This window comes from Sebastes fasciatus, chromosome 4 (genome assembly GCF_043250625.1).
Source record: "Sebastes fasciatus isolate fSebFas1 chromosome 4, fSebFas1.pri, whole genome shotgun sequence".
Lineage (NCBI taxonomy): Eukaryota > Metazoa > Chordata > Actinopteri > Perciformes > Sebastidae > Sebastes > Sebastes fasciatus.
In genome coordinates, this window is record NC_133798.1 from 19,104,027 (window position 1) to 19,131,413 (window position 27,387).

The window sequence follows — 27,387 nt, forward strand, 5'->3', positions numbered from 1 at the left end:
TAATAACGTTTCAGCATATTATAATTCAAGTGTCCTGAGAGAAAACTTAAACGTCTGCAACTCCTCATGACTCTGTTTTCAAACTTTAAAAAGTCCTAGCCCGTGACTGGAGACTTTGGCCAATCACAGGTCATTTCAGAGAGAGAGAGAGCGTTCCTATTGGCTGTTCATTCAATGGAGAGAGCTGTCAATCACTTGCGAACTCCGATAAAACGGTCAAACTAGGCAGCGCTGAACAAATATGAATCAATATTCTGTTATTGTAATGTCTATTTCTCGCCTCAAATGTTTTCAGAAACATCTTGTAGCGTACTGTTTAGCTGTAAAATGAGAAAGTTTGCTCCGGCTGGTGGGCGTGGCTTGGTATTTCCTCAACTGATCTCAACATGGCTGCCGGGTCACAAACTTTATCATTTTACGGCAAAAAGATGTTTCTGAAAACATTTGAGGCGAGAAATAGGCATTACAGTAACAGAATATGGATTCATCTTTAATCAGCGCTGCCTAGTTTGACCGTTTGATCAGAGTTCGCGAGTGATTGACAGCTGCTCAGAGACAACAGGCTCCAGCTCGGCTCTGATTGGATGTTTTGCTCCGGTCTGTGAAATCTTGCAGATGCCATTAGGAGCACCAGAGGACACTGGAGGACACAGAGGGACATGATTTTTTTCAGATTACCTGTCTCATGTACTACTGTCAGAATATAGTGACCGTTTTACAAAAATAACTTTTTCATATTTTCTCCAATTCTACCCACTACAGCTTCATGCTCGCCTTTTTTAACTTGGCCCACATGGGGGCAGAATAATGGAGAGAATTTAATTATTATTATTATTATTATTATTTTATTTTAGATATTATTATTATTATTGTTATTATAATAATAACAATAATAATAATAAATAATAATAATTTAATTTAATTTAATTTAATTTAATTTAATTTAATTTAATTTAATTTAATTTAATTTAATTTAATTTATTATTTTTGTCCTGCAAATCTACTGCTCCATATTCCCGTCCAGTGACAAAGAAAGAAGGGAATTGCTATCAGGAGTAGATGATGGAAATATTACAATGGGTAATCTGCTAGGAAAGACATCTAAGAAAGTACACAATCTTCTAATTAATTACTTAAGGGCAACAGGAATAATGAAGAGAATTTAATTATTATTATTATTATTATTATTATTATTATTATTATTATTATTATTATTAATTATTATTATTATTATTTATTTTTATTTCATTTCTTTTTTCCTGCCAGTCTGCTGCTCCTCCCTCCAGTAGTCCAGCAGGTGGCGGTAATGCACCTCTAAGCTGGTTTGCCAGTAAACACCACAGAAGAAGAAGCAGTCCTCCAGCAGCAGCATCTCCTGACCATTCAATAAGCTAACAGCTAGCACACAGAAGCAGCTTCAATTCTCCTTTCAGCACTTAATTACACACTGAATTCATTTGTGTTCTTATAAAGAGTGTGATCTGCATCGACTCCGAAAAAGGTACAACATTTAACCCGACATCTTTAATCAAATCTGGTAATTAACGCTGGATAACAGGCCGAAGCTAATGCTAATCAGTTAGCATAACTTCAGTAACATCAGGCCAGTGGTGCCTCTGAAGTCCTGCTGTCAGAGAGTTGGTTTATTAACTCAACTCAAAGTCTGTGGTTTTATACAAAGCTTCTCTGACATTTGACCTTGTGTTGTGCAGTCATGGCTGCGGATTGGTTGGGTAGTTTGGTGTCTATTAACTGTGGTCCAACACTGGGAGTGTATCAAGGAGAGGTGGTGTCTGTGGACCAGACCAGCCAAACCATCTCCTTAAGGCTGCCTTTCCACAATGGGGTCAAGTGCCCTGTTCCAGAGGTCACGTTCAGGTAAAGCTCAGACATCAATACTCTCAAGTTTCAAGTTTATTTGTCATATGCATTTAAAAGTACAGTGAAATGCAATGAAATGCATTTTTACCCTGGCTCTCTTTCTCAGCCCTTAAAATCTATAAATAGTACAGTTGATAAATGCTACAATGAATAAGACAATACCTGAGAATAACATTATAAAACATCCATAAAACAATCCACAGCTGAGACTGTTTCTTCCTGTTACTAAAAGTTTTACTTATTTTTCCTGCAGTGCCATTGACATAAAGGAGCTAAAGATTTTAGATATCAAAAATGGCAATGCTAGGAACAGCTCTTCTGCATCTACAAAGGTAAACAGTGCTCCAGTTGCAGTCCCGAAGGGTGACCCCAGGTCTGTGGAGAAACTCAACTCCCCTCAGCACTGCTCCAAAAGCCATGGAGAACGACACCTGGACGTACCTGGCCAGCCAAAAGGATTTCGTCGAAGACACAACTCCTGTAAGTGCAATGTAGTTCAGTTTCTCGGTCAGATAATAATATTGCTGATTGTTGCTGTGTTGAGATTTACTTTACTTACTTAGTCCTTGTTGTGCCTGGTGGCACAATGGGCAAGGACTAAGGATCTCCACTCATCTCTGTTGTTTGCTTTCTTCTCAATGCTGTTCCAGCTGTATCCTCTCGTCTTCATTTCTCTTTCGATGGTTCGCCTCCACGTTGTTTTGGGCCTCCCTCTTTTGCGTTTTCCCTCTGGTGTCCAACGCAATGCCACTTTTGTCATGTCATCAAATAGTTTCCTTAATAAATGTCCTAGCCATCTCCATCTTCTCCTTATCAATATTGTTTCCATGTCCAAGCACCCTGTCGTTTTGTGTAGTTCATGGTTTGTGATCTTCTAGACCAGAATATCCTCATGATCTTTCTGAGGCGGGTTTTGTGAAAGCTGGAAAGCTTGCCTATGTCTCTCTGTCATTCTCCAGCACCATATAGAAGGACAGATAGTACACAGCTGTTGTATAACTTTATCTTGGTGTTTCTAGTTATATTATATGTGTCGGCTTCCAGATGTTTCCAAGTCTTAGAAATGCTGTCCTTGCTTTTCCTAATCTGACCATAATGTCTCGGTAAATTGAGATTTACCGTATGTATTTTTCCTATCAGGGTCATCTAGTAGTCGAGGGGTAAACCAAGTGACGCCGAAGAAGAACGGAGTGAAGAATGGTCAGATGAAGCCCAGAGACGACGAGTGTTTTGGGGATAACATGGACGACGGGCTGGAAGCAGACTTTGATTTTGAGGGAAACTTGGCTCTTTTTGACAAAGCAGCAGTTTTCTCAGAAATCGACATATCAGAGCGCCGCAATGGTGCAAGGTCACGTGGGACGCCTCAAGAGCAGACACCTACTCGGTACCGTCATGATGAAAACATCCTGGAGGCCAAACCTATTGTGTACAGACAGATTACCGTGCCGCAGCCTGGGGCCAAAGAATACTGCACTGGTGAGCTGTTTCACATTGTAATGAAACAAATGGTAGCAAGGGCAATTTATCTGAGGTAAACTGTTAATTTTCTGGTGTCCTTTTTTCCATACAGACTCTGGGCTTGTTGTACCCAGTATATCCTACGAACTACACCAGCGTCTGTTGTCAATCGCTGAGCGTCATGGTCTCTCACTGGAACGAAGACTTGAGATGACTGGAGTGTGTGCAAGTCAGATGGCACTTACATTGCTGGGTGGGCCCAACAGGTAAGCACAGAACAACTTTAGCTAAGTGACAGTTAAAGGAGTACTTCACCCACAAAATGAACATTTGTATATCAATTACTCATCCTATGTTATCTTGAATTCCTGCACGGTGAACGAGCAAAAAAAAAAAGAAGTCTTGATGAATTGAAGTAAATGGGAGCCGCGTTTATCAACAGCAAAACTATATCAAATTATCCATTTACAAACTCTCCCACAACTCGTGCAGTATAATCCAAGTGTCATTTATCCAGTCGTATGCTCACTCCTTCCCAAACACATGCATCTTTGCTAAGACCTTACTATTTAAAACACTTCCGCATAAACAATCTCAAGCTTGCACAGGCATGCTACTCGTCCGTACGAGTCTGAAGTGTTTTAAATGGTAAGGTTTTAGCAAAGATGCATGTGTTTTGGGAAGTACTGAGCATACGACTGGATAAACGAGACTCGGATTATACTGCAGGAGTTGTGTGAGAGTTTGTAAACGGATGTCTTGATATAGCTTTGAAACACGGCCCCCATTTACTTAAGTTGATCAAGACTTTTCTCCGTTTTGGATTTTTTGTCCGTTCACTGTGGAGGCATGCAAAAAAACAGTTTTTTTCGAGAAATCATAGGTAACACAGGGTGAGTAATTGATGTACAAATGGTCATTTTGTGGGTGAAGTATTACTTTAAGTCCTACTTGTATCTTATTGTCAGCTGAGCTAGAAAAACATCTGCCAAGAATAACTTCATCTGACCAGTTTAGTGTTCATTTTTACATAGAAATGAGTTACTTAACTGTTTACATTTACGTTTAAAATAACATGTCACAATATTGAGCAACGTTTATTATATTATTAGGTTATATTACATATTTTGTCATTATATATTCATATGGTTATGTATTTGTTAATGTCTTCATCTTTTTTATTAATATTAGACACATTGGGCCTACATACTAGTGGAGCTTATTGTTTTATATGCCGAATATTAATTTACTGGCATTCAGTGCTTGGTGAGTGCAACATTCAGGAAAGCAACTTAGTTTCTTTGTGTTTCTTCCAGATTCACTCCGAAAAATTTACACCAGCGTCCCACTGTGGCTCTGTTGTGTGGCCCTCATGTTCAGGGTGCCCAGGGCATCAGCTGTGGTCGTCACCTGGCCAATCATGAAGTGGAGGTCGTCTTGTTTCTGCCCAATTTTGTCAAGATGCTCGACTCGGTCACCAGCGAGCTCACGCTCTTCAACAAGACTGGTGGCAAACAGGTGTCAAGTATCAAAGGTGGGAATATTTTTCTGCTTTTATTTTTTTACGTTTTGCATTCCAGGTGAGGTTAGATTTTTTTAAAAATGTTTCTCTCCGACTCCGCAGACCTTCCAGACACTCCAGTGGACTTAATCATAAACTGCCTGGACTGCCACGAGAACACATTCCTGATGGATCAGCCTTGGTACCGAGCGGCTGCAGACTGGGCCAACCAGAACCGAGCGCCAGTGCTCAGCTTAGACCCTCCTGGTAGTGGACAGGGGCAGGCAGTCGAGGCCAAGTGGTCTCTCTCTCTTTGCCTCCCCCTCCCACTGACTGAGGGGGCTGGCAGGGTTTACCTGTGTGACATAGGCGTTCCTCGCCAAGTGTTCCAGGAAGTGGGAATCAAGTACATTTCTCCTTTTGGCTGCAAATTTGTCATCCCGTTGCACTCTGCATAACGGGACTAACGGTCAACATGACAGATTGAATCTTTCACCCTCCATGACCATTTGGGTTTTGGCGCCTTATATTCCAGAGTTCATCCATTAAGTTTCTAACTCATCAACACGTGAATGGGACCCCTGTTTGGTACATTAGTTCTACAAGGACTAGGGCTGTCCCGAATACCATTTTTTGGGCTTCGAAGCTTTGGGAGAGTGCCGCTGCCACACTACTGCACACACACGCACCGCTACGCATAACAAACAGCGATATCCGTCTGAGAATAACTAATAATAATTAATGGTGAATATGAATAATGTTGTGGAAACATTCTTTATTTCATATTAATAAGGGATTTTTACATTATTATTACATACATATATATATATATATATATATATATATATATATAAAAAACAAAAAATGAAGCATTCGAATACTGATTTGGAGGTTGGTTACCACGGCAACGGTCGAAGCTTCGAAGCATTCGGGTCAGCCCTAACTAAGTGCATATGGGCGTGATAGGAAAGAGCTTTATTGAAAAAGTAAATGTGTTGACCATTAGAGCCTTCAGCCATTATGTATATACCGTTGTATTTACATGATACTACAAGATATTTTCATAAACACGTGTCAAAAATAATACCACATAGTGTTCAGTAGTTTTAGATTGAATAGGACAATCTGACTTATAATGGGGGGGAAAAAATCTGAATGTTACTGTTATCTAACCTCATTCCAAAGCCATCTGGTGAATAAATGGAAATCCACCATATAATTCATGCAAATGTGATGCTACTACATTAATCTGCATGAGACAACAGTAATTCTACTTACAATGGTGTTACCATTGCTAATGGCTTGGCTTACAGCCCGCCATTCTCTGCAGCCCTCTGTTACTGTTGTCTGATGTTTTATTAGGATAGAAAATCCATTGAAGACAATGTGGAATAATTGTCATTTGTGTGAGTAATTTTCAAACTAAGCCAGCGTTGAATGGAGCAGCAGTTCTGTCTGTTAATGGTAAATTAGGCTGTCATGTTAAGGGCTTTGATAAGATGACACAGCACGCAAAACCTCCAGCAATCTTTCCTTTTTGTGAAAAAAATGTTTGCTATCTACATTTTGTTATAATAGAGAGCTAAAGTCATGACGTGAGCCTCTGTTCCACTAGCTTCTGTTATTTCTTTTCATCAGTCGTCTCGAAACAATTTCGGCATCCACTACAGCAGTTGTTATAAGAAATTCAAACCTTTGTTAAAGGAACAGTGTGTAACATTTCAGGGATCTATTAGCAGAAATGGAATATTATATTCATAACTATGTTTTCATTAGTGTTGAATCACCTGAAATGAAGAATCGTTGTGTTTTTGTTAGCTCAGAATGAGCCCTTCATATCTACATAGGGAGCGGGTCCTCTTCACAGTCCGTCATGAACGGACAAACCAAACACTGGCTCTAGTGAGAGCCTTTAAAGTTTTTACGTTACCCGAAGGCCACCGTAGTTCTCCGACATGCTTGTGAAACTGCGGTAACGTTATAACTTGCAGTCTGCAACCACACCACTAGATGCCACCAGATTCTACACACTGTACCTTTTAAACAACGATTACTTTGTGAGCATAGAAAAAACTACAAGCATCGGTCCCTCTGTCATTGTAACTTGTTTTGGTTCATATCCATAAAACATACAGAGCTTCTAGGAAATCTTTGTTTACGGTTGTTAAAAACATAAATACTGAATAAACAATGAGATTAGATTGTTTTTCAAAAACACTGCCGTCTTGTTCTAAACCCATGAAGCGAGACACCCGACGTGTTGTTGAGAAAAGACTTCCAGCTAGATTTTGAGTTAGTAGATTATTAACAAAGGTCAATTGTGAGATCTTGAATGATGTTTTCTCGGGAACAGAACCTAGAAGTTGCGGTTTTACTTTGGCTCTCTATTGTATCTGTTAAAGGACCATACCAGAGTGTTTGTTTCAGTTCCTTAACTAGAAATCATGTATATTCAACATGTGTTTTTAATTACAGGTTACAGTTTAAATTTATTTTTATAATTTTTTTTCTATTTGTTTCCAAGTACTAGATGATATTAAAAAATCTAGTCTGCAGAAGTTACATAACTGTTTGGCAATGTAGTTTAGTGCAGATTTCAAAAGTCTGCACTGGATTACAACATACAAAAATGAATGCATACTTGACATTGTCTGTGATGGACTAAAGTTTCAAGAGTGTCCTAGTAGATTTTCATGTTGAATGGAAGACAAAATACTTTAACATTTCTAAAATGGTTCGTTGTGATGTAAAATGGAAGTTATTTGTAAGAAATGGTGGTATGGTCCTTTAAGTTTCAAACCACCTTGCCAGTTAGAATGTCAACAGTTTTTGTTTGATCAAAGTTGTGTTGGTTGACAATGCAAGTAGTGTTTTCTAAAGTATAAATGCTCTGTATATTTGGGATTTGAATGCATTTCTGGATAAATCATCTTGATCTGAACTCACAATCAAGATGCAACATCCTGCACTGAGTAGACCTCTTTGAACCGATTAGATTGGGTCTTTATGGTGAGAAATTACTGAACATTTCTTTTCGTGAATTCCCCCTCCTGATGTTATGGAGTAATCCTGTTTGTGTACTCAACCATTGAGGGTATTTACCATGAAACTAAAACATAGACTGTGAAATATAATTAAAGCAGAGCTGCTTGTTTTGTGCTGCTTCTCGAGGCCTTGGCTGAGGGGTTGTAGTTATGTTGTATCTCTACTGCCAGATCTGTTTGACAATGAAAGTCAAACCTCTTGCTTGTTTGACAATGAAAGTCAAACCTCTTGCTTGTTTGACAAGATCACATTCATTTTGATTTGTCCAGAGATCATTGTGCACATCAACATGTACTTAAATCTTGTATCATTGAGGTCGGTGTTGTCTAGAAATGGCTGAATTGAAGCAGTTGCAGAAGCTACAAATGATGTCATCTGGGATATAGTTTATGGTGTGGCTTTGTGCCCACACATTAACTTCTCAGGAGGATTAAAAATACTTCTATTTGTTTTCTCTGTGCACATTATCCTGCACACAGTGAGAATAACTTTCATGCACAAAGGGTTTGTCCTTTCTCCTACATTCCTCCGGCCTGATGTGTTATGTCACATCTGTTGAGACAAGTCTGGCTTAGAAACATCAGCCTGAATGTGATGAGTGTTTTTTTGTTCTCTCTCTTTTGACCACCAGGGGGCCATTAAACCACACTGTTGGTTGGCTCTTCTTTATTCTGTTGTAATGGCAGCTTTTATGTACTATTTCCTTAAACAAAGAGTGTTATTTCTCTACGAAATGTGAAGTCAGAATCCATTTGGGGTTTTGACAGGAAAGCACCTGTTTTTGAAAGTTTAAACGCAGGTTATATGCTTCTTGAGATTTATTAAATTAGTTTACATGTTTCAAATTCTCAGCACTGGATTGTTTTAGTCTATGATTAGTTTGCAGTTCAATTGCATTAAATATCCAGTGGGAGGTTTTTGTCTAGACAGGACAACTGTTTGGGGTTGAAGTTCACTGTCAGGCTTCTTGTGCAAAACAAATACTGTGCAGTCCTCTTGTGTCATGTGTCTGCAGAATGAAACATTAAAAAACAAAACTTTCAAAGTTGCTTTCACCTTGTGGATTTTTCTTGTAAACATTAATGATCAAATTCCTTCATCAACTTGGACTGAAATGATCCTTTTTTAGCCGGACTAGTTCCTCATTAACGCGCATGTGCACTAAAAAATCAAGGTGGGGCAAAAAAAACTTGAATGTTTGTGAGGGGAAGAGGAGGAGTGAGTGGGGACAGCCTGAAGTAGACTCAAATTATCGCATTTATTTCACCGCTGCAATATTTAACCAGCTGAGTTATCGCGTGTTTTTGTCACCCTCTTTATTGTTTTCCAACAGGAGCGTCGACACTTGTATGATAAGTGTGCGTAAAAGTTACATTGTCGTCATATCAAGCGACATTTTCCGCATGATGTTGACAGGAGACGCACCAACAGAAACAGTCTTGGCTGGTTTTTATTGAAATACTGTCGGGCAGCTGCTGAAGTTTCAGGTCACCTGAGGCAGATATCTCACTTCCTCATCGGGACTTCATGTGTTTTTTGCACTTCGACATCAAACTGTCTGGTATTTATTTCGTGAATGGAGGATTTGTCTGCTTCCTGCAGTAACTGAATCACCTGTTGTTGACTCAAACTTCTCGCTTTTTTTGCCTGCAAACAGGTAAGAGTTTTATTTTGAAATGGAGCAGCCAACCTGTGTGTTATCAGCTTGTATACACTTCATGTTATCTTATTGTAACTGACAGCTCTGATGAAGTTTATCAGAAAGCATTTGGAGCCTGTGGCAATACTTATATCAATGTTTTTATCTCTACTTCCTTTTATATGATGAGTGCAGCTCAAAGTGGTTTACAGTAAAGTAAAAATAGGCTTAATAAATGTGTGATTTCCTTATTAACATCCTCCTCCTTCGTCCACTTCCTCTGTCTTTTGGGGTGCAGCAGCAGCATCATGCAACTCTCCATAGTGCTCTGACACATATTGATAATGATCATTATCTGCTGACTCAAGGTGCTGCATCAGATTAGTCACATTTCCTTCCTGACAGTTTTTGACAGTTCATTTTGTTACTGACTTTGTAAAACTGGGCTGCACTTGCGGGAATGTTTCAAGTTTATTTATTCCTCATATGCACAACAATACAAACGAAGAGGTCGTTGGCAATGAACATCTTGGGTCTCATGTTCCCTTCAACAATGCTCATTAAAAATGTATATTTAAACAAAAGAAAAGCAAAATGAGAATCAAAGAATTACATAGTGCAAGTTAACATATAAGGCTTAAACCTGCAGTAGGCGGAATATTGTTTCCGCATCATTGGGTACAAATTCCATATTAACCTTTCAGCATATTGTAATTCAAGTGTTCTGAGACAAAACTAGACTTCTGCACCTCCTCATGGCTCTGTTTTCAGGCTTTAAAACATCTAGCCCGTGACGGAAGACTTTGACCGATAACAGGTCATTTCAGAGAGAGAGCGTTCCTATTGGCTGTTCATTCAACGGAGGCAACTGTCGACCAAACGGTCAAACTAGGCAGCGCTGATCAAATATGAATCAATATTCTGTTACTGTAATGCCTATTTCTCACCTCCAATGTTTTCAGAAACATCTTGTAGTGTACAGTTTAGCTGTAAAATGAGAAAGTTTGCGCCGGCTGGTAGGCGGTGCTTGGTTTTTCGTCAACTGATCTCAACATGGCTGCCTGGTCAAAAACGTTCTCCTTTTACAGCTACAAGATGTTTCTAAAAACATTTAAAAATAACTTTTCTTAATCATATTTGCTCCAATTCTTCTAACCACTACTGCTTTAAAGATAAACGTACATAACTATAAATAATTTATGTGGAAGTATTTCAATGGATAAACAGAACATAAACTGGATGTGTAACTTGCGGAGGCCTTATTATTAAATGGTAATGCCACTCAGTTTTGCTATTGCTCTTTCTCATTTAGTCTGTCATCCTTAGGAAACAATTAATAAAACATTTGGACACTCCGCCAATGTGCCAAACAGAAAAAAAGTTCATTGAACCAGGAGGAACCACTGCGGACCTCTTGGGTCTGTTTCGGGGTGATGCCTCTCTGGCTAAGATGGCAAGTTTCTTAAAAAGTATGAAGCCAGTCTTGTGCTGACATACAGCCTCAGAGCTTCTTCCATAAAGGACTCCTCTTTTAGAGTGTGAGAAAACTGTAAAGAGTGATGGAGCTGGTGAAACCACAGCAAAGCATGCCCTGCTACCCGGTAATGTGTCATGCATGGCTGCATCAGCAGAGCAGCATTGCACTGCATGGTGTGTGCATATAGCACCTCAGCAAGGAAGTGTCTGTCCACTAGTGCTCAGCTTTGCCTTACATGGTGTTTTATGGCGTGTTTACATAGTAAAATCATCATTTAACCACAGTGCGATATGGGTCAAGACCTTCATTGTGTTGTTTGAACTTTGGATAGGCATAAAATGCAAAGTTTACTGTACTGTCTGGATGCCAAATTAATGGGGAATTTCCCCCTGACTGACAATCATTGATTTCCTCTTCCTGTTGCTCTGAAGACAGCCTTGTTTTTCAGTATTGAGTTTTGTATTTATTTATTTATGATAAACAGGAGGCTATTTAACCCTGTTATTTGCTGTCATGCCTTGTATCGCTGAGCCTCACAGGCAAAATTGACCGTCATTAAAGTGACACAATGACGGCTTGTGCTGCAGGGCCTACCGCTGGACTCGTACTTCCTGTCTCATATCCTGCAGGCAGTTGCTTCAGTGAGCTGTGCTGCTTCACCAGAGTCCAGCTGTTGTCCCGGAGGCAGAGGTGATTTCCTCCTCAGAGGTTTCAGACCCAGCTGGGTGAACTGTTGGCGTGCACTCGTTCTCTTTCTGTACATTTCTCACCACTCGGTGTGTTGGTTTGTGTATCTGCCAGATAAAAGCTCGGGGGATATATGGACAGAAATCATTGTTTCCTTCTCGCTGCACTTGGCCCTGTCACCCTGCTGCTGTAACGGTGATGATAACAGGGCAGAGGCATCAAAGCATTCACAGAGCGTCCTGAGACTGGACGGTCAGGATGAGGGGCAGCAGATTACCCAGAACCCCCTGCTGCTGCTGCACATAGAGGAGGGATGCAGGAGCACACAGACATGATGCTCCATGTGACAGTCTTACTACAGGATATCCAGTGGTGGAAGAAGTATTCAGATCCTTTACTTAAGTAATATCAATACATTAATATGAGAATACAGTCCTGCATTCAAAATCCTACTTAAGTAAAAGCACAGAAGTACTATCAGCAAATTACACCCAAAGTATCAAAAGTAAAAGTACTTGTTACATAAATAAATGGCTCATGTGACTGATATATTGTTAATATTGATGCATCAATGTGTAAGCAGCATTTTAAAGTTGTAGCTGATTGAGGTGGTGCTAGTTTTTACTACTTTATATAGTATTAAATTTCATCCGGTGATTCCCAACGTAGGGGTCAGGCCCCTTCAAAAGGTCACGAGAAAAATCTCATCTCATCCCAACTCGTCACATACTGACACTTTGTTAGACCCCTCGGCGTCGTTTTTCGGTCGCAGTAAACACGTGCTCAATGTTGTGAATTAAACAAAAACACTTGCTTAAGTTCAGGCAATAACACCACTTAGTTAGGATTAGGAAAAAACAACATTGTGTTGCGAGTGTTTTATGTTGCCGTGGATGGGTTTACGTTGTAGTTAATGGAAAGCCTGGTGTGTCTCATACTGCCGCTAAAGGGTGCCGGGTGCGGCGGTATCGAACGCCGACGACCATGACAAAGCTTTTTTCTTTTACGCCCTTGGAATGAGACTGGGCCGGATATAAACATTTTTATAAATTATTTTTGGGACTTTGTGCCATGAATACTTATTTAAATGAAACCATCTTGTCATATCACCATCGTCATTTTAAGAGGGGAAATGTCTCTTTGGTGGAACTACTAACAACTCGTCAAATGTGACAAGGGGCCCCAAGTAGACACTGCTTCTTTGTAAGGGGGTCATGAACCAAAACGAATTGGAGCCACTGATTTAAACGTTAACAAGGCAGTTTATTTGACTTCTTTTATGTCAAATTTTAATCTGAAATGTAACGAATCACTCTGGCTGTCAGATAAATGTAGTGGAGTAAAAACTGCAATATTTCCCTCTCAAATGTAGTGGAGTAGAAGTATAAAGTAGCCTAAAATTGCTCAAGTACAATACAACTATACCTCAAAATTCCACTTAAGTACAGTTCTTGAGTAAATGCACTTTGTTGCTTTCCATGCCTGAGGATATTTGTTTGAAGATGCCCTGTTATTCTTTAGATGATGATGCTGTTTTTGAGTGACGAATTTGAAAAATCAGTCCACACAGGACGTCCAGCCATCCTCACTTCATTATATCTCAGCAGTTTTGCAACACCTTGCATTATCAGCATTCTCACCTCTGCAGATAGACGAGGGAGTGGCAGATTTAAACACGACCAAAGTAGACATTTCTACATTCCTGTCCTGTCTTGCTTCGTGCAGTCAGGCTGCCGCTGAATTTGTACAGTTTAGACTACGAGTGGCTTGCACAAGACGAGAGAAAACGAGTCAAATGTTGATCAACCGGTTTGGTTTGAACAATAGGATTGTTATGGATGCCAAGAATATGCCAAATTGGATTATAATAGCTACATGAGCTTTGTTTGAATGTGACACCTCTACTTATTGGTGGCTTGTTACATTTGGAGTAAGTTTGTGCTCTTCCCTGACTTCACTTACAGTTTGCTGGTTTCCTGTTGCTTTCAGTAGCTTATGTCATGCATCGCTTCTTCTGTAGAAAACAATATCTCAATCGGATGTAGTAATTCACAGATCGCAATCTCTGTATCATGGCATCGTTAAGTATGAGGCTATATTTGTCTATGTTTAAAAAAATAATTCACGTGATACTAACAGAGCAGAAGACACATGTTGATTGTACTCGCTGAATAAAGCGTGAAGTTCATATGTCCAAACCTGCAGAACTGAAGCATTGCTGCACTTAAAGCTACTCACTGGACAGACCGATGATGATAGACTTCTCAATGAGAGAGAGGTCAGTAGAAGCCCAGGGGTCAGTAGAGACTCAACCGACTCACAATGCTAGCCTTGTCCGCCTCCCGAAAAGAGCAAGCTGTGGTTCCATGTCGAGCTCTCTGGAAATGGCAATGTGACACCATGACAGACTGAGTCCTGTCCCATTCAGTCAGCTGCTGGTGGCCTGCTGCTGAGATGCATTCACTGTCCCAAAAAAGAGGAATTAAAAAGTGCTTCTTGTGTGTCGGCCTTGGCTCTATTGATCCATTCCTCACATGGTGAGATCACTTTGCTCCTTCACCAAGGACTCTGCCCAGACAGAGTTTTCAGAGCATCATGAGTGTGATATCCTGCTTGAGTTATAACACCTACTGAGATTTTAGATTTGACTTCTCACCTAGCCACGCTAGCATCATGGCTCTAGGGATGGCATTGTCGGTCAGTCCACCACTTTGGTCCAGACCAGTGGGCTACCTCTGGGTCTGAAAAGTGAAGCCAATGCGGTAGTACCTTAAACTGTCATTCTTTCTAATAGCCAGCAGGGGGCGACTCCTCTGGTTGCAAAAAGAAATCAGATTGTATAGAAGTCTATGAGAAAATGAGCCTACTTCTCACTTGATTTATTACCTCAGTAAACATTGTAAACATGAGTTTATGGTCTCAATCGCTAGTTTCAAGTCTTCTTCAATACAGCCTGATGTTCATTTAGTAAATTATGGTCCCGTTTAGAGTAAAATAGACCATAAAGCAGGGGATGCTTTAGGGTGTGGCTACCTTGTGATTGACAGGTCGATACCACGGCGTTGTCCGTGTTTTCGTCTTAGAACTTTTAACCCTTTCACAGTGTGTTTTCAGTTCATGAAAGTTAATTGTAACATTTTGGTGTCTTACTCAGCGTTCGGTTGTCCACCGTCTTGCGTCACTTCTAGTTGCAAATAGCCAAGATGGCAACGGCCAAATTGCCGACTTGAGGCTTCAAAACCGTAGTCCACAAACCAATGGGTGACGTCACTGTGCCTACGTCTACTTCTTATATACAGTCTATGATTCCCCACAGGATGATTCTTACTGACTTTAATGATCCCCTGACTTTACCTCTAGCACCACCAGCAGGTTGACATTTGTGATTCAGAGTGAAATGTCTCGTCAACCGTTGGATAGATTATCATGCAATTTGGTGCAGACATACATGGTCTTTGTTAAACTTTGGTGATCCCCCGACTCTTTATCAATGGTGGAAGAAGTGTTACGATATTTTACTTAAAGGTCCAATGTGTAGGATCTTGCGACATCTAGTGGTGAAGTTGCAGATTGAAACCAACTGAAACTTCTTCCTTGTGCCAAGTGTGTTGGAGAACTATGGTGGCCGGCGCAAAAACGCGAATGTCCCTATCTAGAGCCAGTGTTTGGTTTGTCCGTTCTGGGCTACTGTAGAAACATGACGGTTGGCTCCGTGAAGAGGACCCACTCCCTATGTAGATATAAATGGCTATTTTCAGGTGATTATACACTAAAGAAAACAAATTTATTAATATTATATTCCATTTCTGCCAATAGATCCCCCTAAATGTTACACATTGTCCCTAAGTAAAAGTAGCAATACCACAATAAAAGTATACTCAGGTACAAGTAAAAGTACATAAGTAATATCACTAAAATGTACTTCAAGTATAAAAGTAAAGTACTGACTATGCAGCTAAAATGGACTCTATTGTTTTTTCATTATTATACATTATACTTTTAGATCATTATTATTGATATAGTAACATGTATGTTGTATTTTTAGGTTGTAGCTGGTTTTGGTAGAGCTAATTTTACTCGTTCTTTATACTGTTTAATTTACTGTATAACAATGCATAATATTTTATATGCTCATTATAGGTTTTTTAGATCTTATTCTGTAAAGTAACAAGTAACTAAGTGCCAAGTACATGTAGTGGAATAAAGAGTATAAAGTAGCATACAATTAAGATCAAAGGAGGTACAAATAATAACTCAGAATTGAGTAAATATACTTACTTACTTTCCACCACTGCTCTTTATGTCAGACAGAGGTTTCCAACCTGGGGGTCGGGATATCCTAGAGGGGTCGTCTGAGAGGCCACAAGATTGGTTTGGTTTTCTTCACAATAAGCATTACAACCTCAAAGCTCCGCTATTATGACTTCAGACTTTTAGTCTTCTTTTCCTGTTATGACCTTCTGCCCAGTGTGAAATGTCAAAGTGTAACCTAGAAAAGATGGGTTTGTGATGAGCGGATGCAGAATGGGGCGGGTGTCGTTGCTGGGTTGATGATGGGCGTGGGAAATGAGTCCAGATAGACAGCTGCAGTACTCCATGGGGGACAGCATCCCTCTCATCCTCGTCATACCGAGTGATGACAGTTCCAGATGATGATTTTTCACTCTCACATTTGGTGTCTGTGAAGAGGCCGGTCATTTATTTAAATGCTTGGAGAGTGATATCAGCAGTGTATCTGTTGTCATGTTTCTAAGACCTTCACACTAATCCATACAGGAAATGGACTGCATAGTAGTGGACATGTCGGAGGATGTGACCCCATGTAAAGCGACAGATCTATCAGAGCCAGGATTTTCCCTGAGCTCTGACCATTGAGCCCCGCCACCTCTCCATGGGAACTGATACAGGAAGAGAGGAAGTGGGGTTTTGGGAGGATTGAGAGGGGGGATGTTGAGCATGACTTCATCCATAGGTCATCATTTCGTTTATAACGCCTCTGCTCTGATTTGTTGTGCACGTATCATGGAAACGCTGCCCCTGGGTGAGTCAGGCCTAAGGTTACAGTTGCAGTGGCTGCTTTATTGACGTAAAGAAACGTTGGGCTGGATGAGTCCCTCGAGCATGGTCAGATCTCACCACAAGTTTGCATTCCAGCACTTAAGAGAGCTATCTCGATTCCTACCAGGGCCAGTCATTGGGGCTTAGCTGGAGAACCAGTGTGTGTCAATTTTTGGTCAAAATGAACCTATATAGAAGACAAAGTAGATCTGCTTTTTATTCATCAGCTAGAATATTATCCCGAAATATACTTGAGTTATTATCCACCAGCACACTGATGCCTTGTCTTTATATACATATACTGTTATCCTGCATCATGGAAACATTCTGCCCAAGTTGTGAAAGTGTGATTTAAAAAAAGACTTGTTAGTTCTGCTTTCTGTATCGGCGAGTTATTTTTACTGACACTGTCTGATCTGAAGCTACTCTAGTGCGTTCTGACAATAGCTGACTTGTTTACTATACAAATTAACGTTCACACCTACACAGCAAACTCCCTGAGAATTTGTTTTGTGGTTAAGTGAATATCTTTGAAGCAAGGGCGTCGTACCGATTAAATTATGTTTCTCCTCTTAGGTACTGAATGTGTGTGCGTGTTTACCAGCTCTGATGGTAGCAGCAAGAAGACATAAACTGTGAGAGGATTGAACCGCCTCACCATGACAGAGGCCCAGGTAAGTTCGGCCTCCAGATTATGTGCATGTCAGATACACATTGAGACATGTCTGATGAGTAATTTACAAGACATTTGTTTACTAATTAATGATGTGCCCATATTCCCGTAGGCTCCATGGCCACAGGGCACAGAGTGTGTGGCCAGGTACAACTTTAAAGGCACATCAGAGCAGGACCTGCCCTTCGACAAAGGAGATGTGTTGTCTATTATTATTGTCACAAAGGTAATATCTCATGTTCCTATTAGGGCTGTCAATTGATTAAAATATTTAATTGTAATGTATGTTAATCTGTTCAAAATGTACCTTAAATGGAGATTTGTCAAGTATTTAATACTCTTATCAACAAGGGAGTGGGCAAATATGCTTGCTTTATGCAAATGTATGTATATATTTATTATTGTTCAGGGCAATGCAAGACGTCAGGGTGGCGCATCGCCCTGTCAGGGTTTATTTCACCACAACGACCGGCTCGCTGCTCATAATCCCTCACGTAGTTTTGCTTCTGAGTTCTCATGCAGTTGTTTGTAGATATTAAAACACATAGAATGACCTCATAATTATGTTTCCTAATCCACACTAATATTTCATTTTAACAATTTCTGACATTTTGTGTTTCAGGATCCAAACTGGTACAAAGCCAAAAACTCTGCAGGTCGCGAGGGGACAATTCCAGCCAACTATGTTCAGAAAAGAGAAGGTGTGAAATTTGGTGGCAAGCTGAGTCTAATGCCGTGAGTACACAGTTTATCATGGTTTAGTTAGTTCTGATGATCACGTTTCAAAGAAAACAGGATCTTGTGTCTATATCTCAGAAGTTGCCACCACACTAGCTTTGTGTGGTGTCTGAAGCGATGGCTAAAATAACTTCCTATGGGCTATTTGTCGTGGCAGTGACGCCGTAGTTATGTGAATGGAGACCACAGTTGGGTCGGGCTGTGTTGTAATTGCAGTGCACTTGTGTCTGTTTCCAGCTCAGCGCTGCTTGAACTCTGCGTAGTTTCCTGTTGTTTCTTTTCTATCTCAGACTGAAGCAATCTCAAAAATCTCCCCGTTTGTCCACATGACGGGTTTCCGTGAACATGTGAGTGAATGACAGGTTTATTTATAGAGCCCTTGATCACAAAATTATGTCTCGAATAACTTCATGAAGACAAACCTACCAAGACAACAACAACCAGTGGCAAACAAAACGCACAAAGAAAGGTAATATGAAACATAACATGACAAAATATAGCCATTAGGAAGACATAACAGCCCTACTTGAGCTACTCTTAGCTTCATCTAACCACTATTGACCTTAAATCATCACTTTTTGGCTTGGGTCTTAGTCAACTACGATTTCTTTAGTCGATAAGTAATTTTATTTATGCTTTTTTCATGCTGAATGACTTGTTTCCAAGAAACTTATGAGCACATCTCTGGTAAACACAAGATTTAAAGTGGTGCTTTTGTGTGATTCTTTGTGGAGAAACTCAGTTTTACAGATCTGTCGATTAAATCAACTAATCGATTAGTTGATAAAATCGAGTGTGTTAGTCCACTAGGAATTGCTTTGGTCGTGGACAACGCTATTATTTATACATACAGAACAGTGTGGCTGAGCGTCCGTTCTCTTGTACAGCAACATATTGTTTACAGTTACACTGAAAAATTATATTAAAGAGGACCTATTATGTTTATTTTCAGGTTCATACTTGTATTTTGGGTTTCTACTAGAACATTTTCTTAAACTGGTCATGCTGCAGCACCTCTTTTCTCTCTCTGTCAAACTCTTTGGAGTCCGCTCCAGCTCCGCTCTAACTAGCTTTGTATGAGGGTGTGCCAAACTAATTGCTAGGCAGTTATTATGCAAATGTGTTACTTGGTGACATCACCACGTTACGGAAGAAAAGGCGGGACTTGAAGCAAGGCGTTTCAGGAGCAGTGTTTCTGTGGGGGAGAGTAACTCCCTTTGGGCTTTGTAACTTTGCAAACCTTTTACATGTACAAAAAACTATGTAACACACAAGGAAGGAACACCAACTGATCTTATCATATAAAATGCCGTTTTCTCATTATTGTAAATATCACCAGTCATGAATGTGAGAGTAGAATGGTAAAGGGGATCTAAGCCTCTGAGTGGAGGCAGCAGTATGTAAAGTATGTAAGATATTAAATACCTGTAATACAGAACTGAAAGGAAAACTCCTCTTCCTGTACACCAGAGGGAAGCTGCTTCTGTTTCTGTGGGAAATGAGGTTTTGTTTGTGATATTTAAATGAAACTTTCTCATGGAGCCAGATGCAAATGAATTTATTGTACATGCTGTCAATAATAGAACTGGTCACAGTGGATATGCAAATCTATTCCTCTTGATCTCCAGAACAGTGTTTGTTTTGTTCGCATTAAGGGCCCATTTAAGGTTGATAAATTAACATTATGAAGTGTATTGAACAAAGAAAGATGAAAATGTATCAAAGGCTAATGGAAAATAATCAGCAACACAGGCCCCAACTGGATCCTAGCAGTGTTTCCATAGTAATTCAGATTAGACCTTCACTGCTTTTACACACTGATGTCGGTCTGATTAATACCTCTTAAAGGTATCCATTCCAGTGCTGACAGAGGATATACTTTGTTAAAATAATTACAAATTAATGCTCATTTTGGTGGCTGTTGTTTGCAGTACTGTTGAACTGTATTATACCGAGTAACTGTGTTATACTTAGTACTGTCTCTAATATTTAGTCTCCCCTCATTGCATTGATAAAAATAGGATGGACAAAATATTATAAACACTTCTCAGTATCTGTATAATGTGGTTTAATTCAACAGCACTATACATGTAGCTGCCAAAATGACCATACAGTTGAACTAATACTGCTCTAAAACTGGACATTATAAATTTCATGAAGGGCAGATTTATTGCAGTACTGTTGTATTAGACTGCATAAGTTTTGGATTTGTCCACCTAATAAACTGGCAACTGAGTGTACCTGTAATATGCTTGATGCAAACAGACGAACGTCTGCAGAAAGGGTCCAAGTAGATCTCAATCATTTTGTTTCTAAAATGTATAACTTGTCATCATTTTCAGGATTGTTGTTTTTTAATTCACAGTGATTAGATTAGTCTTGGTGAGAGCGTTGTTATGGTCTCTTTTTATAGATGTTTTTACCTCTCTCTCACCCCCAGATGGTTTCATGGGAAGATAACGCGGGACCAGGCCGAGCAGTTGCTTCACCCTCATGAAACCGGCCTGTTCTTGGTGCGAGAGAGCACCAACTTCCCCGGCGACTACACTCTGTGTGTGAGCTGCGAAAGCAAGGTGGAGCACTACCGCATCATCTACTCCAGCGGCAAACTCACCATCGATGACGAGGGGTTCTTTGAAAACCTCATGCAGCTGGTTGAGGTAAGACACTGAAATTAGTTTTTGGTTTATAAATAAGATGAGGGGTTTCTAGTTTTGTTCTGGTGCTATATCAAGCTTTCGTCTACTGTATGTTTGTTTCATTTTCCTGTTTTAGAGCCCAGCGTCTCTGCGCTACCTCATAGACCACATACAGTTCCTGGAACAAATAATGAACAGGAAGTGTCAAAGAGGAAGAGTGAACAGTGTGCTGAGGTGCAGAGTCCTAACCTCAAAAAGACACATGGCCTTTTACTCTCAGACTGAGTCCTTTTCCCCTTTTAAACAAGCTTATTTTGAACCAAAGCTTACTAAATACAGTATATTCTACAGAGTAAAAGAGAGGAGTATGAGTATGAGTAATTGTAGTCAGGCCTATTTAAGAGGAAACCTGGTCAGTCCTCCATTACATGTTTTGGTAATTTGACTTTACAGCCCTCCCTTGGTCATTCTGAAACACTGCTCGCTGAGTTTTATTGCCCCTAAACTGTGGTGCTTTTCTGTGATATGTATATTTATTGAAGCTCTCTTAGTGTTCAGAAAGGCGGTACAGTTATATGCTTAAATATTCCATAAAATATAAGCTTTCTTTGTAGCACTACACCAAAGATGCCGATGGCCTGTGCACCAAACTAATAAAACCAAAGGTGGAGGAGGGGTCGGTGGCCGCTCAGGATGAGTTTTCCAGGAGTAAGTCTCATTTTGTCACTCCTTTACAATTTATGCAACCACGTCATTGTAGCTTTTTTTGTTTATGAGAAGCATGTATGGGCCTGTTATGTTTTTTCCTCTTTAAATGACCAACAGGTGGCTGGTCGATGAACAGAAAAGACCTCAAGCTGCAGCAGGTCATTGGAAAAGGAGAGTTTGGAGGCAAGTACAAGTGACCTAATTTTATTTTATTGTTTACATGTTACAGAGGTCAGATTAGGGCTGCAACAATGATTATTGTCATTGTCGATTAATCTGACGATTATTTTCTTGATTAATTGATTAGTTGTTTGGTCTATAAAATGTCAGAAAATGGTGAAAAATGTCGATCAGTGTTTCCCAAAGCCCAAGACACAACTGTCCACAACTCAAAGATATTCAGTTTACTGTCATAGAGGAGTAAAGAAACCGCAAAATATTCACATTTAAGAAGCTTGAATCAGAGAATTTTTCTTTTTTTCTTTAGAAAATTACTCAAACTGATTAATCTATTATCAAAAATATTACAAGTATAGGTAAAACTTGAGCATTAACTTAACATTTTTCTGTATAGAATTTGTACAAAGGTTTTGATAAAAGTCAAGTGAAACATTAACCATGCAAACTTGCTAAACTACATTATTCATAACATATGTCCAGTATGGTTCAAGTGAAGGTTTTTGTTATTTGTGTTGTTGGATTTGTATCAGGAAGATGGTTAAATAAAAGTACTGTTGAATGTGAGTTAACAGTTCATTGTTATTGTTTGTGATCCTTCCAGATGTCATGGTGGGAGACTACAGAGGGACTAAAGTAGCTGTGAAGTGCATAAAACATGATGCTACAGCACAGGCCTTTATTGAAGAGGCTTCTGTCATGACGTAAGGAAAATCACATATGTTATCACAGTGGGGATTTTTTCAGAAACATGAATAAACAAGTAACATGTAAACTGCATAACACGTCTGTGTGCTCCTCTCTGTCCTCAGGCAACTACGGCACGATAACCTGGTGCAGCTGCTCGGAGTGATTGTAGAGGAGAAAGGGAGTCTGTATATAGTTACTGAGTACATGGCCAAGGTAGGTGGCAGACTGTCAGTATGATTATTTGTCAACATCCAATGTAGAGCTGCAAAGATTAATCGATTTGTTGTCAACTATTAAATTAATCGCCAACTATTTTGATCATTGATTAATCGTGTGAGTACATTATTTAGAAGAAGTCTAAATTCTTTGATACCAGCTTCTTAAATGTGAATATTTTGTATGGTTTCTTTACTCCTCTATGACAATAAACTGAATATCTTTGAGTAAACAAGACATTTGAGGACGTCATCTTGGGCTTTAGGAAACACTCATCAGCATTTTTCACAATTTATGGACATTTTATAGACAAAACAACTAATCGATTAATTAACAAAATAAATGACCGGTTAATCGACAATGAAAATAAACGTTAATTGCAGCCCTAATCCAGTGTACTGTTATAAAGATGTCACTTGTTTTTTTGTTTTCAGGGCTGTTTGGTTGACTACTTACGTTCCAGAGGCCGGACGGTACTTGGTGGAGATGCTCTCCTTAATTTTGCACTGTGCGTATGACTGCAGTATGTCTATAATATCTACAATTATGCTGTTTTAAAGGTAGACTGTGGAGTTTTTGATCACTAGAGGCACTGTGGAGCAATGTTTTGATGAGCGGCTCCCTGATTTTTTTATATTTTGTGCTCTGTATGTCAAATTACGGATTGTATTTGTAAAATACACTCGCATGTAGGCCTACCTCAAAAACGAACCATTATTACCAAAGAACAGGGACAAGAACAGCTGTATGATGTCTCTCGGCTTCATGCAATTCCACATAATTTGGTGACGGTTAGAAGTGTAAAAGGCAGCAATGCACCAGTAAAAGAGGAGAAAACGAGAAAAAACAAACAGCAAATGTTTCATGAAGTTTGAGATGCATGCAACACATTGTGGGCGAGAAACACTGAATGTAAACTAAACCATGTTTATTTGCAAAACAACTCCAGTGTACCCTTTAAGATTGTCCATGTTTTATTGCATCATCAGGAAATTTGTACTGCATGTTTTTAATCCCAGGATTGAGTTTAAAGAGAAAAATCCTTCACTGTCTTTTCTTGTACTTTTACAGAGACGTCTGTGAAGCCATGGAGTACCTGGAAGTCAATAACTTTGTCCACCGAGACTTAGCAGCCCGCAACGTTCTTGTGTCGGAAGACAACTTGGCCAAAGTCAGTGACTTCGGTCTGACCAAAGAGGCCTCTTCCACTCAGGACACTGCTAAGCTGCCTGTGAAATGGACATCGCCGGAGGCCCTCAGAGAAAAGGTACACCATTGTTTACAGGGACTGTTGCCTTGTGTAGCTCCAACTGATTGAAATAAACTCTTACATGTGTGTTTTTCTCTCAATCAATAGAAATTTTCCACCAAATCAGACGTTTGGAGCTACGGTATTTTGCTTTGGGAGATTTACTCTTTTGGCCGAGTGCCTTACCCGAGAATTGTAAGTATCTATATATTTTTGGAAAGAGGCATACAGAAAATATTAAGGAGGATTTAGAGCTTTGATTTAAGAAGGAGATTAATCAGCAATGCATTTAGAGTCTAGACTCTTTCCTATTGCAGTAATACTTGAGAATGCGTAGTTTATCTTACTTAAGGGTACAATGTTGGTGTGACTTTTATATAACCTAAAAATTTACAATATCTATACCATCTAAAAAAGGTTTTCTTTGTGGTAATGTACATACTGGAAATTAAGCAGGATAAAAAAGAGACTCTAAACTACAATCCTCTTTATTGCAAATGTGACAAAAATCTATTTTTTGTTAAGAAAAAGTACTGTATATACTGTGTTCTTTAATGTGTCGACTGTTTCTGACCAGTCACATCGCTTGCCTCAAATCCTCCTTGTCTGATACAGAATAGTAGTTTTTATTTTGAAGTAATTTATGTTTTCTATCAACAACTTTTTCCATTCTGTAGCCATTAAAAGATGTTGTGCCTCGAGTGGAGAAGGGATACAAAATGGACTGTCCAGAGGGCTGTCCTGAAGTGGTGTATAACATCATGAAACAGTGCTGGAACCTGGATCCTGCTGCTCGACCAAGCTTTCAAATGTTGAAGGAGTGGCTACAACATATCAACCAAGGGATGAAAAAACACTGAGACAGAACAGACCCAAAGAGTGACTTTCCGCCTCCTTCATTTTGACCACTTGGACCATAACCTAGGAGGGAAAAAATTGATTTCAAAGGACTGTTTTATTTTGCAAAGTTCACGACAAAGTTTGCATTCACCCATCGTCCACGAACCGTTAATTAAAACTGTCAACGTTTATGTTTCTTAGCGTCATTCTCACCTCAGGTTGTTGCAGTAATTCGTAATTACTGGCTCAGTCGCTCTAGTGAGTCTTTCTGCGCTCGGTTATCAAGAGTGAATGATTAACTGTCATATCGACGAGTCTTTCTTTAGAACACAGTGCTGCCTCAGAGCCACAGTGCCATGACCTGTTTTTTTAAATATATTTTATGTCCTTTATGTTGATATCCTTGGTCATATTGGTGGCATCATTACATTTTATGAACAGGTAGAGTAAACCGTAATTAAATTTGAGTTGACTGAATCCATGGTATCCGTTTAAAGAGGAAAGACGCTTCAAAAGTAGGAACAGTCTTGATACATCATTACTTGCTGTATTATTTTTTTTATAGTTTCCAGGTACACTTTTTTGCATGAATGTTGGATTATTTTGTTAAATGGACTTAAGTTAATATAACTATAATTATGCAGCTCTATTTTTTCATTGCTATCTAATTTTAAATGTGTTTGGATCCCTATAAGTCAAATAAAGAAGCACAAGTTTGGACAAATGTCACCTTTACTACTGATATAATAACACCATTCAGCTCAGTCATGTAGAGATCATTTCCATGTACAGAATTTTCCATTCGACATTGATAAATGTTTTATTTTGGGAATCTTTGGATTTGACCAAATTTTCTGGATTTTGTATGTAATGAGAAAAGGAGAATGTTAATAAATGTACTGTGCTGCCATTTTTTCAAAAATAAAAAAATATTACATTTTGAAAATTTCTTTTTTAGCATCCTTTTTTTTTTTTATTAAATTGTAAAATTCAAAGTATTTGCTATTTAATTTGGAAGTAGTAAATTGTAATTTAAACGTCTGTAAAAGCCTACTTTAATATTCCTCAAATACTGTACTTACAATTGGTACCAGAACAATTTGGAGGTATTTTTTGTTACTTTCTACTTCCACCACTTATATTTTATGGACTATGATTGTGTGTTTTGCATAAAAAGCTTTGCTCTGCAAAGAAACTAGATAATTACAGACATTAGATTAATATAGTAAAGTTAAATAAAGCACAACATTTGTTTTTAAAATAAGTCAAAATACCAATATTTACAAGCTGTAGTCACATGGTGGGCTACTTTTCTTTCAGCATTGCAACGTTTTAATAAACGTTATTGCTGTAAATCCAGTGCAGTTTACAAAAAAGGCAACAGTGCCATCAATGGATGAGCTTTCTTATTTAAGGAGGGTGAGAAAGTAGCTATATATTTAATATAATTTTCTGTTTCTTTCAAATAAACAGCAAACAAAATTTACATTTGTGAATATGAAACTTTGCCACCAAAAAGAAACAAATTAATAAGGAAATACAAGTCATTGTCTTTATCACGTAGAAAGACCAAAGATATCTTTAAAGGGGAAAGAAAAGTCTTGCATAACATTAGTTTTCATTTTTGTAACTTCTGAAGTGAGAATTGAATGGCACTGCAAAGCTTTTATTTCAGCAGAAGTAGTGGAACCTGGAAGCTCTGGATGCTTCCCCATAAATACCTAATTGTGACTAAGCTTAAGGAGGTGTCTTTCAAAATTATTCAGAAATATTACCCTGCCAATCACTACATGCAGAAAAAAAGACATACAGTATATATATATATATATATATATACATTTCTTGGTGATGGAAATATGGCTTAAAGGAATTAAAGACAGAAGCCATAATTAATATTTATCATATCTTTAAGGACTTTACATTATGATGGGAATATGTGGTGTTTGGTTCATTAAAAAACCCAGGAAAAGTTTATAAATTATAATGAATTTGATAATGATGGCATTTTTCTTTTTTATTAATGATGAATGTTAATTTAACAATTAAAAACTGTATTTGGGTAGTTTACCTGAAGGATGTTAAGCAATATGTGAAACTACTTTGTAATTCGATTAACAAAAAGGCTATCAAGACACTTAATATCTGTATGGTTTGTAATATTTTTGTACTATTTTGAATTTTTTTTTTTTTTAAACCTTTTTCGACCATACTATACTATGACCATGTTTTGACGTAATATACTATATAATATAATATACTTTTCGAGATACTATGGTGTGCCTTTTTTTTTTTTTTTTACTTTTCTCGACATGTTTATACATGTCGAGAAAAGTTAATAAAAAAAAAATAAAATAAAATAATATGACTTTTTCCGATTTTGTTTTTAGACTTTCTGTACTGTGACTTTTTTTCGACATACTATGCTTACTATACTATGACTTTTTTTAGTTTTTTTCGACATACTATTCTACGACCTTTTTTTTTTTACATACTATTTTTTTTTTCGACATACTATACTGACTTTATTTTTAACTTTTTTCGACATACTATACTATATATATATATTTTTTTCTACATACTATTTTTTTTTAGACATACTATACTGACTTTATTTTTTAACTTTTTTTGACATACTATAGTATCACTTTTTTTAACCTTCTGCAACATACTACACTATGCCTTATTTAAAAAAATTTCGACATACTATA

At 38.6% G+C, this 27,387-nt stretch overlaps 2 protein-coding genes across 4 annotated transcripts; both read left to right on the plus strand.

The window, feature by feature from the left end:
• Positions 1-1,341: 1,341 nt before the first annotated feature.
• On the plus strand, positions 1,342-5,480 carry edc3 (enhancer of mRNA decapping 3 homolog (S. cerevisiae)). 2 transcript variants are annotated; one of them, XM_074632499.1, is made up of 7 exons: positions 1,342-1,501; positions 1,713-1,878; positions 2,135-2,361; positions 3,022-3,360; positions 3,455-3,608; positions 4,659-4,876; positions 4,967-5,480. In XM_074632499.1, the coding sequence occupies exons 2-7, from the start codon at positions 1,715-1,717 to the stop codon at positions 5,299-5,301; spliced, it is 1,437 nt and encodes a 478-aa protein (XP_074488600.1). In that variant the 5' UTR covers positions 1,342-1,501; positions 1,713-1,714; the 3' UTR covers positions 5,302-5,480. The 2 variants fall into 2 exon arrangements, with proteins under 2 accessions (XP_074488600.1, XP_074488601.1); XM_074632500.1 differs by lacking the exon at positions 1,342-1,501 and having other exon boundaries at positions 1,558-1,878.
• Positions 5,481-9,069: 3,589 nt separating this feature from the next.
• On the plus strand, positions 9,070-25,625 carry LOC141766064 (tyrosine-protein kinase CSK-like). 2 transcript variants are annotated; one of them, XM_074632502.1, is made up of 14 exons: positions 9,112-9,545; positions 11,634-11,694; positions 17,326-17,423; positions 17,535-17,648; positions 18,045-18,157; positions 20,601-20,820; positions 21,414-21,507; positions 21,625-21,690; positions 22,289-22,388; positions 22,497-22,587; positions 23,025-23,098; positions 23,662-23,857; positions 23,948-24,034; positions 24,517-25,625. In XM_074632502.1, the coding sequence occupies exons 3-14, from the start codon at positions 17,409-17,411 to the stop codon at positions 24,697-24,699; spliced, it is 1,353 nt and encodes a 450-aa protein (XP_074488603.1). In that variant the 5' UTR covers positions 9,112-9,545; positions 11,634-11,694; positions 17,326-17,408; the 3' UTR covers positions 24,700-25,625. The 2 variants fall into 2 exon arrangements, with proteins under 2 accessions (XP_074488602.1, XP_074488603.1); XM_074632501.1 differs by lacking the exon at positions 11,634-11,694 and having other exon boundaries at positions 9,070-9,545.
• The last annotated feature ends 1,762 nt before the right edge of the window (positions 25,626-27,387 follow it).